Source organism: Vitis vinifera, chromosome 5 (genome assembly GCF_030704535.1).
Source record: "Vitis vinifera cultivar Pinot Noir 40024 chromosome 5, ASM3070453v1".
Classification (NCBI taxonomy): domain Eukaryota; kingdom Viridiplantae; phylum Streptophyta; class Magnoliopsida; order Vitales; family Vitaceae; genus Vitis; species Vitis vinifera.
The window spans coordinates 26,029,107-26,044,027 of record NC_081809.1 but is presented as its reverse complement, the minus strand read 5'-3'; the positions used below and the strand labels follow the sequence as shown (position 1 = coordinate 26,044,027).

General features: G+C 32.4%; 2 protein-coding genes across 2 annotated transcripts; both read left to right on the top strand.

The window, feature by feature from the left end:
- The first annotated feature begins 1,492 nt into the window (after positions 1-1,492).
- Positions 1,493-5,062, top strand: LOC100267975 (uncharacterized). The gene is made up of 2 exons (XM_002277595.5): positions 1,493-1,677; positions 3,755-5,062. The coding sequence occupies exon 2, from the start codon at positions 3,803-3,805 to the stop codon at positions 4,835-4,837; it is 1,035 nt and encodes a 344-aa protein (XP_002277631.1). The 5' UTR covers positions 1,493-1,677; positions 3,755-3,802; the 3' UTR covers positions 4,838-5,062.
- A 7,490-nt stretch (positions 5,063-12,552) lies between these two features.
- LOC104879493 (uncharacterized) lies at positions 12,553-14,921 on the top strand. Its single transcript, XM_010652417.3, has 2 exons — positions 12,553-14,557; positions 14,680-14,921. The coding sequence occupies exon 1, from the start codon at positions 13,680-13,682 to the stop codon at positions 14,514-14,516; it is 837 nt and encodes a 278-aa protein (XP_010650719.3). The 5' UTR covers positions 12,553-13,679; the 3' UTR covers positions 14,517-14,557; positions 14,680-14,921.

Here is a 14,921-nt window from a genome sequence, read left to right as displayed (position 1 = left end):
TTAGGTTGTTTGTTTTTGTAGTATTTTATTTCTATTAAGTATTAAAAAGTAAAAAAAACCATTGTGTTATTTTTTCTATTTAGAAAAAACCACATATTTTGGCTTTTTCTATTTAGTAAAAAGTTTATAATAAGTCATGAAAAAGTAAAAAAACAAACAACCTAAATTCTAAAACTAAATGGTTTTCAGCAAAAAGCCAAAAAAACAAACACCACCTATTTTTTTTTTGCTTTTTACTGAAATCAATTTGTTTTTCAGAATTTAGGTTGTTTGTTTTTATATTTTTTCATGACTTATTATAAACCTTTTACTGAATAGAAAAAACCAAAATATGTAACTTTTTCTAAATAAAAAAATAACATATTGGTTTTTCTTTACTTTTTAATACTTAATAGAAATAAAATACTACAAAATAAACAACTTAATATTTAACACTATTAAACATCAAGATTCTATTTAGAATTAAGTAAAAAAACAAACACCACCTTTGACTTTTTCTATTCAGCAAAAAGTTTATAATAGGTCATGAAAAATTAGAAAAACAAATGACTAAAGTCTGAAAGCAAATTACTTTCAACAAAAAGCTAAAAACACAAACACCCTAAGGTTGGTATCTTGTCACTCTTTTTTTACCTTGATTTTATAATTTGTACATTCATTTAATTAAAAAAATATTAAATTAAAAATTATTATTGAAATTAAAAATATATATACTTTAATAATAAAAAATCTATATATTTAAACTTAGTTTAATAAAGTTAAATTGATAAATATAATAATAAATGAATATTTTATATATCAATAAATTAATAATCTTAAAATAAAAAAAGTTATATAACATATAAAATATAAATTTATATAATTTATTAATTTAAGTTATATCACATGTAGTAAAGAAGACAATTTTTTTTTTCCACTATATAAATATTTAGTAGGTATTTTTTTGTGACTTTGATGAAACTATTAAAAATTATATTTTGCAATAGATTTTTTCTAATTAATTTCATTAACTAATTTCAAAATGTACTTCAAGGCATATATGTTGTGTGTATAAAGAATAGTGTTTTTTTTTTAATGTAAAATTATAAACATATGCTTTAAAATAATAAAAAATCCGTATATGGAAACTTAAGAGTATATTATTATTTTAATAAAGATAAATTTGTCATTTCTTAAACCCATGAGATTGATTTAAACAAAAATCTTGGAAGATAATATTCAATAAATGAGAAAGGGCAGCCATAACGATGATATTAGTACTATATCATGAATAATTTGCTTTCTATATATATATATATATTTTATGAATTTCATTAATTATTAATTTATATTTTATTGACTCTTAAGATTTTTTTTTAAAATTATTATTTTATGAATTTAGCGAGGTTATTAATTTAGCCAAAACCTTAAGGGTCAATGAGGGTTAATTGGTTAATTGTATCGAGTCAAAACTTCGAAAAAGATCAATGAAATTAACCTATACATATAAGTTATAACAATAATCCATTTTCGAAACAATGTTGAAAGCGGTACTCCCAAACAGCCCTTTGGGCCCAATAAAGAAACTAGTTTCTAGTTCGTAGAGGGAAGCAAGGGGAAAAACGCAGGGTCGAAGAGCAGAGAACTCTAGGGTTTACCACCAAAACCCTAACTTCGATCTCTTTCTCTCTCTACAAGGTACGCTCTCCTTCTCTCTCTAGAGAAAAGGGTTTCACCTAGAAACATAGCTAAGCATCACCTGGGCACTGTCTGGCACGCATTTTTTAACCACTTATCATGCTTTTACCCCCTAAACTCGAATTCCTTTATTTATTTATTTTAGATTTGTTGTGATTTTGTTCTACAAGTGGTTAAGGTGTTGAGAAGTGGTTTTTGTATGTTCTTTTCTCTGTGTAAAATGAAGCTCTATTTCTGTTTGGTTGCTGAGGAAATGTGGGGAAAGAAAAGGGAGTAGTCTCGAAATCTAAGGGTTTTCATGGTATGGGACTAAAAATAAAAAAATAAAAAAATCCATGGAGTCTATGTAATTATAATTTTAGTTTACCGCGGAATTTCTAAAGCAGCATGGAAGATGATTTCATGTTTATGTCCTTTAACCAAGCAAAATGCTAGGGTTTCTGTTGATATTCTATTTCTGTGTGTCACTTAGTTTTGGGGTTGTAATTCTAACAGGTTTTTTTTCAGTTTAGTTTTTTCTTCTCTTTTATGAAGTTGTATTGGTGAATTGTACTTTTAGTTTCTGAATGGATTGTAATCCTTGTTACATGGGCTCTGGTGGGTGCCCAGTGTTGGTGTATTTCTAAGTGTCAAATCCATAGATCTCAGGACATGGTGACACAACTAAACAATCTAATTACCAGTTTTTTCTCATTGTATTCACAAGGACGAATTAAAGCATGGAACTATGATAGAATGCTCTAGGTAATCCTATGGTTGTTTACCACAGCAGGAATTTATTATTCTGTTTCTTTGTTGAACACTTGTATTGGGTACGAATTTGACTAACAGGCATCCATGCATTCTTTTCTCCAGTATTTGGATTAGCACGTAGTTCTTGAAATTGCTTTACATTAATGTTGGAGATTCTGCAATTTTCACTCTAGATTGGTGGCAAGGCAGTGAGACATTCTAGTTGCGAATAGGTTTTCAGGGATATGTTTTATTTGAGTTCTCAGTTGACCACAAGGTTGTTCTCTTTATACCCTACCTGGTTTAAGTTGAGCATTTGAAGCAATGTTTAGTGGGAAAACAGCTAGAATCTATGCTATTGTCCTTTGGAAGATTGTTGACCTGGAAGGAAAATGTGTTTTGTCTGTTTTCTTGCTCTATGAACAATTTTATAATGCTATTACCAAAGGTGTCTCTGCTCTTAAGACAATTAAAACATTTCCTGCTTCAAAGTTGTTCTAATTTTTGTCATAAACATATGGTTAAACATAATAGAGAGTCTGATAACCTTGGTCCATAGATTAAATATTATTTTGATAATTGTTCTTAATGCTTCTACTGTGTGTTTTCCCCTCTCTCTTTGTTTTTTCCACTATGGGGTAATGCTAGTTCTCCATGGTTAGTCAGATATCATAATTTCACAAGATTGATTTTTTTGATTGATCTTTTTTGCTCATTGCATCACACCAACATTCTTTTTCAAGTTTCTATATTCTATTGTTTTTAAGTTTACCAAATCCAGGTTCAAATAAAGATTCCTAATGTTCCAATCTTCGTTTAATCCAATTCATTTCTTACCCATGATTGCAATTTTGTTTCTCCATCCATGTAATAAAGGATGGTTATTTACTTGCTTCAATTTGGTAGAAGTTGCTTGCTTGGTGTTAGGGGGTAATTGATTTCCTTGACTATACTGAATTTCATATGATTACATAATATCCTTTGAACCATTGAACATTACATTGTTGTGTCTCATTTTGTAAAGAAAACAAAAAACCTAATGAAATTTATTTGATTAATTTAGATCTGTCATGGACATGGTTGTCTGAACTTTTTTCCCATTAGTGCTTTTAAATGGTGGCTTGACCTGATGATCTGTCATTTCAGGTGGGTTAATCTAATGGTGTGCACCCATATAGAACACAATTTTATTTGGATATATTGGATGCATTGGTACATGCAAAGCATGAATGTTCAAAAGAAGGCTTTGATCTGTTGATGAAATTCTAGTTACTTGTTTGGTCCTGCTCTCTTTGATGTATGGTGATTGTTATTTATCTTTTTTTTTTTTTTTTGTTAATTTCAGGATAAGAGCTGATTTATATTAGATTCTTTACTGTATTAAGAAGTCAAGATGCAAGGTTTCCCAAGTGAAAATGCTTTGTCTGTTGTTGGTCCTAGGCCAGGAATGGAATTGTCTGCTGTTCCATGTACTGGGCCTCGAGCACCAGGTGCAAATGGAAAACAGCGGACATCGAGTTTAGAATCACCAATCATGTTGTTGGCAGGCCATCAAAGTGCTATATACACAATGAAATTCAATCCAACGGGTACAGTCATTGCATCTGGGTCTCATGAAAGAGAAATTTTCCTATGGTATGTTCATGGTGATTGCAAAAATTTCATGGTTTTGAAAGGGCACAAGAATGCAATTTTGGATCTTCAGTGGACTACTGATGGAACCCAGATAATATCAGCCAGCCCTGACAAGACTCTCAGGGCATGGGATGTAGAAACAGGGAAACAAATAAAAAAGATGGCTGAACACTCCTCTTTTGTGAATTCATGTTGTCCTTCCCGTAGGGGTCCTCCTCTTGTTGTCAGTGGATCTGATGATGGCACTGCCAAACTTTGGGATATGCGTCAAAGGGGTGCCATCCAGACATTTCCTGACAAATACCAAATCACAGCTGTCAGTTTCTCTGATGCATCTGATAAGATCTTCACAGGTGGGATAGACAATGATGTTAAAGTATGGGATCTGAGAAGAAATGAGGTTACCATGACTCTTCAAGGCCATCAGGATATGATAACAGGTATGCAGTTGAGTCCGGATGGCTCCTATCTTCTTACAAATGGCATGGACTGCAAACTTTGCATATGGGATATGCGCCCATATGCTCCACAAAATCGTTGTGTGAAGATATTGGAAGGGCACCAACACAACTTTGAAAAGAACTTGTTGAAATGTAGTTGGTCTCCAGATGGAAGCAAAGTCACAGCTGGTAGTTCTGATCGGATGGTGTATATTTGGGATACAACCTCTCGACGCATCTTGTATAAGCTTCCTGGTCACACTGGATCTGTCAACGAATGTGTCTTCCATCCCAGTGAACCTATTGTTGGATCTTGCAGTAGCGATAAACAGATTTATCTTGGGGAGATCTAAACTATTTCTGCACTTTGTTAACTTGCCTGTTGAGAAAAATGCTGAGTTTAACAGTAAAGCCAGTAGTTGTGGTCTATTTGTAAGGGCCCAGAAGGCATTGAAAAATTGTATCTTTCCTGTAGTTTTTAAGATGGATTGTGATGTCTTTAGTGTCTGTAACACATTTTGAAACATTCTTCATCTTCAAAATTTGGTTGTGTTTATAGAATTATCCATTTTCAGATATATTTACAATCCCACTCAGACAAGGAACTGACCTCCCATCACCACACATACGCCAACCTCCAACTATACAGGTATACGTGGAAGCCATATTTGTTTGGATGAAATATTTCTAGCTCTTAGCAGGAAAATGGGTTAATGAGTGACTGTATTTCACTATCTTTTTGCCCTTGTTGGAATGGTATTTTCTAAACTGCAGGTTATCCCACCTTGTCAGATGGAGCCTTAACCCATATGTTTAGTCTGACTCAATGATTTAAGCTGTCTATGACCAGTGGACTGAAGATATAGAGCTTCTGAGGAGAGTGGCTAGACATCTTCAGACACAAGGCTCATGGTCATTGTTTATGTTCAGTTCAGTATGATGCTACCACTCTTCTACTTTCCTGTTTCCTTTTACATTGAATTTCACTAGGTTTAAGCATATGGATCCTGAAGAAAATTTGCCTTTTCTCATGCAGGAGCAAATGTATGTAATTATGCCTCCATATTCATTTTCAGGTACCACTCTGCTCATGCTTATCTCCTTACAAAGGCAATTGAATATGCAATCTTCTATTGTATAATGCTAATGATTATCCAGATTCATATGTCAAATAAGAATATTGTTAGTTGATATCTCAAATTATAATATTGTTAGTTGATGTGTCTGATAAAAAAAAATGCTTGTTGATGTGCCGAATAGGAGAAGGTTTAGTGAACAATTATTTGAATTGGCTGATATGATCTATATGACATAGTTATTGGTGTCATCCACATCATTGGACTTATCTGTTTTTAGAGCCTTTAGATTATTAGGAAACTTGCTATAATTGGGGCACAAACCCATCCAAGATGAGCCGTAGACTAGAATGGTGAATGAGAGTAGCTATAGTGGTCCATTCCCAATAGGTTTGTTGTCTACAAGGTCTTAGAACATGGGTTGATACAAGGGATCTAAGTCAGGCGGGTGGGTGACAAATTGAGTCCTACCCAAGTTAAGAGACATTCAAAGCAAGCTAACCCAACCTGATCTCTATTACGAGGTACTTCACCAAGCCAACTCGACCTTCTTTTTCCTAACTCAAGTTAAGCTTGAGTTGATTGGGTTGGAACTAAGTTAATCGGGTTGATGAATTGTATGAGTCAAATTAGTTGGATTGGGTTGAACCTGTATGCAGTGTTATTTTAAAACTATATATTTATACTAAAATTTAAATAATAAATAAGATAACATTTTAAGATAATAAGAAAAAAGTAAAAATAAATTTATGTATCCTTTTAGCAAAGTGGAATTCTAATTTAATACTTTTTTTTTTCTAAATTACTGTTATTATTTAAAATAATATAAGTTATGGAAATATTAAATCATGCTTGGGTTAGGTTTGAATTGTTCATGTCTTGGTCCGAGTCCAAACACGAATTGGATTTTGGTTGAAAAAACTTAAACTCACTCTAACCTGAATATTAAAAATGATTTTTTTAAATTCATCTAAATATCGGGTTGGGGTTTGATTGGATTAGTCCCTGCCAATCCTCCAAAAATGCTCCCTACTTTCCATAAATTATCAAGGATGCTAATAAAAATTAGGACAGAATCTCATGCAATCTCTGGTTTTGCTTAAAGAATTGGGATAGGGACAAATATAGTTCCTTTATTGATTCATAGAGCCACATGGGTGACGATAATCATGGCTTTTTTGATTAAATAAAATGAACCAATGCTTTTGAGGAGATTCCATAGCAAAAGCTGCAAAACTATCCGTTGCACGGTCTTCTTATTACTTTATTTTTGAATGGAAGACTAGCCGTTACACCACCTGGGTCCACCTCCAACAGCCATATTTTCACCACTATATAAGCATCTGACTCCCCATACAATCAAAGAAACGACTACTTCTTCCCGATCTTTCTTAGTAGAATCAATTCATCTATCTCAACAAACACTACTAGATTTTATTTTATAGTAGTCTTTTTGTTTTGGTTCATGGCTCTCCTCTGTTTGTGACCCAATTCAGATTCTCATGTGCGCCAATGGTCAGGTACGAGAAATTGTATGATTTTTGCATTCATCTTATACTTTGGAAGGCTCTTGTTTCATTCGTGATAGTTTTTTGTTTTTGGTTTTAGCTAAAAGTTGAAGTTGAAGTCAAAATCATAATTTTAAGAGAGAAATATTGATATCATAAAAGTTTCATTAAATATGAAATAATTTAAACCAAAAAGACTTTTATGAAAAATAATATTTTTTAAACTTTTATGTTAAATTATAAGTTTTTTTTAATAAAAATAATAAAATAAAGTGTTTTTCAATTTATTTTTATGTGTTTTTCGAATTAATTTATTTGAAATTAAATTAAAAGTGTTTTTCAATAAAAGTTTTTATGTTTGTTTTAGTAATTTTATTAAAAGAGTTTATGATTTAAAAATAATTTATTAGGAAAATTGGAAATGTGTTGTTTATTTGTAAAAGTTTATTTGGCTTTTATAAAAAAGTTATTTTATATTTAATGAAACTTTTATGATATTAATATTATTCTTTAAAAATTATGATTTTGACTTCGACTTTAACTTTTAGCTAAAACTAAAAATAAAAAATTATTTCATATAAGTCTTAATTTTAGAAGTTCTAGGGAAGGAAGAAGTAAAAGCGGTCAATTTTATTATAAAATAATAATTAATTCAGTTATAAGTGAAATTATTATTCTTAATTTTAGAAGTTCTAGGGAAGGAAGAAGAAAAAGCGGTCAATTTTATTATAAAATAATAATTAATTCAGTTATAAGTGAAAATTATTATTCTTAATAAAGTTGGACTAAATATTAGCCAATTTTTTCTTAAGATAATAATAATTAATTCTATTATAATTGAAATTATTATTCTTAATAAAGTTGGACTAAATATTAGCCAATTTTATTATTTTTAATAAAGTTGGATCGATAAATTATAATTAAAATATTTAATTTAAAATAATTAAAATTTTATGTACTTTTTAGGCCAAATTTTATGTATTATCTTTTAATTTGAAAGTGCATGAAATTTTAATTATTTTATATATGTTATTTCATATTTCATGAGAAATGATGAATAACATGAAAAAAAAAAAATTAAATTGTTTTCCTAAATAAATACAAAAAATAATAATAATGTATTTATTTAGAGAAGTAATTTGAAGTATTCTTTTATGTTATTTAAGGGTCTTTTATGTCAATGACATTCATGAATTATATGTAAGGGTCTCCAACGGGACGGGGCGGGCCGGCCGGCCCGGAGGAGTGAGGCCCATGGCCCAGCCTGGGGCGGGCCACTGAGCCGGTCGGGCCGGGCCCTTGGTAAATCTAAGGCTCGTGGCCCAGCTCGTGGGCCCTCAAGTTGGGCGGGCCTTGGCTGGGCGGGCTGGGCGGGCTTTGGGTAAAAATTAAAATACTTTTGAGTTTTGAAGGAATCCCCTTCCCTTATGGATCCATAAGCATTCAAGGAGAGCTAGCCACCAACTGAGCTGACCCTCTTTTATGTAACTATTTTGCATTAGTTATATATATATATTAGAAATGTTGTATGATTTTTGAAAAAAAATAAAAGTGAGTTGGCATGTGACCGTTGAACATGCACTCATAATTCATAAATATAAAATATATGACCGTTGAACGGTCTTGACATTAAAAAAAAAATAAAAAAAAAAATCCTAATATTTAAATCCCTATAAATATTAAAAATACCCTCAATTTTTCTATTTTCTCAACTTTTAAGCTCTCTCCCATTCCACAATATTTCTAATTATTGCATTTTGTCTCAAATTATTCAATATAGGTGGTGAAAAACAAGCATTGGTGGTTCAAAGAGTTCAAATTTGAAGGAATTTCTGCTTTGGTTCTCCAATTTAGTAACATACTTCACATTTTCTTTTATTTATTTGTTACATTTTAATTTTACATTTATTATTTTTAGCATAATATTTTATCAATAATTATAATTATGGCAAGTGGTTCTTGTTCTTCATCTAATATATGAAATTTTTTTGATAGAATAGAAATAAATTTAGAAAATAAAAAAAAAGAAATAAAAGCAAAATGTAAAATTTGTAACAAACTTCTTAATGGTGGCTCAAATGTAGGTACAAGTCATTTAAAAAAGGCATCATGAAAATTGTAAAACTAAAAATAATGTAGATATTAGAAATTATATGCAATTAGGTATTTTTAGAAATTATATGCAATTATATTAGAAATTACCTAATTGCATATAATTTCTAATATCTACATTATTTTTAGTTTTACAATTTTCATGATGCCTTTTTAAATGACTTGTACCTGCATTTGAGCCACCACTAAGAAGTTTGTTACAAATTTTACATTTTGCTTTTATTTCTTTTTTATTATTTTCTAAATTTATTTCTATTCTATCAAAAAAATTTCATAATTATAATTATTGATAAAATATTATGCTAAAAATGATAAATGTAAAATTAAAATGTAACAAATAAATAAAAGAAAAGGTGAAGTATGTTACTAAATTGGAGAACCAAAAGCAGAAATTCCTTCAAATTTGAACTCTTTGAACCACCAATGCTTGTTTTTTCACTACCTAATATTGAATAATTTGAGACAAAATGCAATAATTAGAAATATTGTGGAATGGGAGAGAGCTTAAGAGTTGAGAGAATAGAAAAAAATTGAGGGTATTTAATATTTATAGGTATTTAAATATTAGGATTTAATTTTTTTTTTTTGTAAATGTCAAGACCGTTTAACGGTCATATATTTTATATTTATGAATTATGAGTGGCATGTTCAACGGTCATGTGACCGTGAACAGCCAACTCACTTTTATTTTTTTTCAAAAATCATACAACATTTCTAATATATATATATAACTAATGCAAAATAGTTACACAAAAGAGGGTCAGCTCAGTTGGTGGCTAGCTCTCCTTGAATGCTTATGGATCCATAAGGGAAGGGGTTTAAAACCCCTTCAAAACTCAAAAGTATTTTAATTTTTACCCAAAGCCCGCCCAACTTGAGGGCCCACGAGCTGGGCCACGGGCCTTAGATTTACCAAGGGCCCGGCTCGGCCGGCCCGTTGACTGGTCAACGGGCTCAGTGGCCCGCCCCCGGTTGGGCCATGGGCCTTACTCCTGCCGGGCCGACCGGCTCGGCCCGGCCCGTTGGAGACCCTTAATTATATGTATGAATGAGATTCCCACCTCATACCAAATCAAGTACAAAATATGGATGAAATCTTTGCATCATGTTTTCTTTAGGGCATGTTCGTAGGGTATGTTTGGAACGCCAATAAAAAATGGGAATGGACAAATCCATTCAAATTTTCTTACATTTTCCTTTGGCGCAAAATGTATGTAAAGAGTGATAAATAAATTATGTTTCCGTATATTTTGGGACATTCCCTTGAGTGAAATAATTGTTGCCATAAAATTCAAAATCTATGGCTATGTTTGGTTCCCAGAAAATTTGAAGGAAAATGTAAGGGAAAGAAAATACAAAGGAAAAGTAGAGGGAAAGAAAAAGTGAAAGAAAATAAAAAAATAGATTAAAAGTTGATAAATTATTATTTTTGTTACTTCAAACTCATTTTATTTATTTTAACTCATCAATATAAATATTAAATAATTTAAAAATACATAAGTTTTTAATTAGTTTTAATCATATTTGATTTTCTTTGATATTTTTTATAGGACAACCAAATATAAAAAAATCATTTTCCTTTACATTTTTTTTCTTTCCTTAGTATTTTCCGGGAATCAAACATAACCTTAAATTTTGGGACATTCTCCTTTTTTATTAGTCACATAAAAATATGGGAATGAGCAATAAACGAGATCATTTCTCTTGTTTTGATTCCAATGAGGTAAACAAATCATCCTATCAAATGGAAGTCATTTCCTCTCTTAAAGACCTCAAAATTCCTCCAAAATTTATTTTTATATTGATTTTTGAGCCTTTTACCCCGTTTATCTCTCTCCTCTTTCTCCGCCTTTTTCTCTCCCCTCATTTCCTTTTCTTTTTTGGGGAAAGTTGTGTTTTGGCCCACCAATTTGGACTTAATAGCTTTTTAGGAACCCAACTTTGTATAACCCAAAATATATCCACTGTTGCAAAATAATTATCCTTTTCATGCACTATCCACTGTTTTATAATTTCATTTCCGAAATTACCCCTCCATTTCCATGTCAGCAGCCATTTCCTTCTCCATGTCGGAAGTGTGCTTTTTTCCACCTTACCACTCACGACATCCCACTACCGAAGGTCTCCGGCATCATTCACCCATTCCCTTTTCTTTTTATTTTATGTTTTTCTATATTCATCGCTACTCTTTCACCATCAGAACTGTCCCTCCACCATCATTCCATTCTACAAAATGGGTAAAATGGTACCTAGGCAAGAGGGTAACTGGAGAAGCCCCCATTCGTGAAGATCAGTGTGACATATACCACAGTAGAGCACTTTAAATCTCACGTTCTCCTCAAATGCAATTTAACCACAAAAACCATCAGAGCATCAGAACCAAAGAATAGGAAATTACCTTCTGGAGAAGTTGAAGGGAGAGAAATGGCCAGAGAAAATGCCTTCACTGGATGTGACCGCTTTGCTTAGTGATCCAGACGACACAGAGAATTGAAGCTCAAGTGAGTATTTCTCAATCATATATGTATCAAATGAGACCTCAAAAACTGCTTTTCATTAATTATGTATTTCCTTCTAGGCTTTAGTAGGCGACAATCTCATGCCACCAACACACTTGCGAAAGCACGTTCTAATTAATAATGCCACATTCCCCTTGTGGTCCCACGTTTAAAGGCCTGTCGGGTGCCTTACTGATTCCGGGAACTCCTTCCCGGTTGCATCGGGTGGATGATTTCGGGAAGTTCCAAAGGATGCCAGTTCCGGATGTTCCTATCAATTTGTACCGAACAATCCCAAACAAAAGAACCAAAATGATCCAAATAATTACGACCCGATTCCTCATAGAAACAAAGCAAGACCACTCGGGAGTGATTGTACACAAAATACCATTGCATGTTTGCTATTGAAATTAAATTAAGATTACATCCTCTGATAATTTTGATTTCATTTATTCAAATTAATTAGGACATTTATGAAGAGAATTGAAATAACATAGGATCACATGTTAACATTTAAGCATGCATTTAATAGCAAAAAAAGAACCGGTTACCTTGGTTTATGCCATGAGAAGTCATTTCTTCCTCATCTGATATCCAATAAGCTGCTCCAGGTGCGTGATGGTACGAGAATTAGGGATCAATGAGCTCTTCCCTTGCCTCCCAAAAATTCAGTCCAAACTGCAAGTGTGTGTGCGTGCAGTGCTCACACACACTTGCACTTTGGACTGAATTTTTGAGAGGTAAGGGAAGAGCTCATTGATCCCTAATTCGCGTACCATCACACACCTGGAGCAGCTTATTGGATATCAGAGGAGGAAGAAATGGCTTCACATGGCATAAACCAAGGTAACCGGTTCTTTTTTTGCTATTAAATGCATGCTTAAATGTTAACATGTGATCCTATACTATTTCAATTCTCTTTTTTTGGTATCAGAGCAAAGCATGGTTGACATTTGAGCTGCAATTTTGGGTTAATTTTTTGATTTCTCGTTTTCTGGTTATGGAAGCCATTTTTGGGGGTTTTTTTTTTTCGTTTGGTGTTAATTCTTGGTTTTCAAGCCCGATTGAGGTTGGAGACTTGTAGAGAATATTGTTTGGAGCAAAACCCATCATTTTTTGTGATTTTTGGAGCTCATTTGATGATATTTCGAAAATTAGGGCTTGTTTGGTTCTTGTTATTATGTGTTTTTTGTGCATTTTTTTGGGTTTGGATTGAAGGATTGATGTTTGAGGATGGAAATAAGTATTTTTGTCAAAAAATGTGCAAAATTTTGGGTGGAATTTTTTTTTTGGAATCAGGCCATGTTCAGCTGGAGGAGAAGATGAATAGGGCCCTGCTGACGTCATCATGACGTCATAAAAAAACAATTTTTTTTTGTTTTGTTTTGTTTGCCTTGGTATTCTTAGATTGATTATGCATATGTTAGAATTATTATGCATTTGTTAAAATTGACTTTATTGGGACAATTATTATAATTATTGTTTTTATGGTATAATTTTTATTTTATTCCAATAATGTTGTCCAAGGTCAATTTTGTTAACTATTTAAATTTATTATGGCAATAAATAACACTTGTGTGATTGCCTATCACAATTCCAAGTGTGTCAAGTTGCGCAAATTAAATATTGCAGTTTATCATGACAATAGTGAACATATATGTGGTTGCCTATCGTGACCCTATATGTGTCAAATTGTCTTTGCTGAGATAATTTAACTCCCACATTTAGTTGCTTTATTATTGTGATTACTAAGATCCATACGGGTATTGTAATTGTCTTATCGATGATAATAATACTTGGTAGGATGCTTAGATTGGTGAAGAAAATTAATTGTATATTATGAACTGTACTAATTTTCTTTGCCCTTTCAGTAATAAAATCAGTACATCTTGGTTGTAATATTTAATTAGTTGTCCTTATCGCCGTGTAGTTTTCAAAATTCCAAGCTATTGCTAAATTGAGAAATTATGGAAACTAGCAAATGCATGATATTGTAATAACATGCATATTGTTGAATTTTGCTATTTTCCAGCTACCAGCAATCCTGGTATTTCTCTGCAATTGTCTGCCATCAAACCTCTTATTAGAAATAATTTTGAAGAATGGTTTGAGTCTTTCAACGTGCATATGACTCTGCAAAATCTAGACTTAGCTTTGAGGGTTGATGAACCAAGTAAGCCCACTGATGTGAGCTCTACAGATGAAAGATTATTTTATGAAAGATGGGAGCACTCCAACAGGAGTTGTTTGATGGTGATGAAATGCATTATGAATAAATCTATCAAAGAATGTGTGCCAAAGACGGAAAAGGCCAAAAACTTCTTGGAATATGTGAAAGCCAATTATACCAAGATTGATAATGCAGAAATGGCAACTCATTTGAAGCTTCTCACAACTACTGTATATGATGGAGTCAGTGGGGTTAGAGATCATATCATCAAGCTAAAACACTACTTCAACAAGGCAAATGAGATGAAAGTGGAGTTGGGTGAAAATTTTCTGAAATGGTTGATACTTGAGTCTCTTCCTGTTTCCTTTGATGCAGTGAAGTTGACTTACAATGCCTTGAAGGAAGAGTGGACTCTAGAGGAGTTGATGTCCATTGTAGTGCAACATGAAGTCTCACTGAAGAAAAATGAGACTCACTCCCTTGCTCTTGTAACTGATCAAGTCAGTAATATGAAGAAAAAACCTCCACACAAGAATTTTGGAGGCTTTAAGCAGTTCAAGAGGAAAGGGAATTCAAATCAAGGAACCTCCAATGCATCTGCTTCTTCTAATGCTGCAAAGAGTGAGAAAGTGCAACTTTTGCCACAAGATTGGCCACAAGCAGGCTGATTGCTTCAAATTTAAAAATTGGCTAGAGAAGAAAAAAAAAGGTGAAATTGTAGTTGTGGTTAATTTGAATGCAAACATGATTGAGACAAATGTTGTTGATGTTCATGCCAATTCTTGGTGGTTAGATACTGGTGCCACTATTCATGTCATTAATTCTTTGCAGGAGATGACAAACAAAAGGAGGCCGTCAAAGCATGAAGAATGTGTGTATATGGGTGACGGAAGCAAAGTGAAAGTGGAATTTTTTGGCATGATAAAGCTAAAGTTGATCACATAATTTTTTTTGTTGTTACACAATGTGGCTTTCATACCCTTACTTCGGAGGAATCTCATTTTTGGATAGACATGGTTATTCTTTTCACTTTGGAGGTGGAAAAGTGGATATTTTTAGCAACTCAATCTTAA

Coding starts and splice junctions, on each gene's coding strand:
- LOC100267975 (XM_002277595.5), top strand. CDS start 3,803: ATGCAAGGTTTCCCAAGTGAAAATGCTTTGTCTGTTGTTGGTCCTAGG.
- LOC104879493 (XM_010652417.3), top strand. CDS start 13,680: ATGCATATTGTTGAATTTTGCTATTTTCCAGCTACCAGCAATCCTGGT.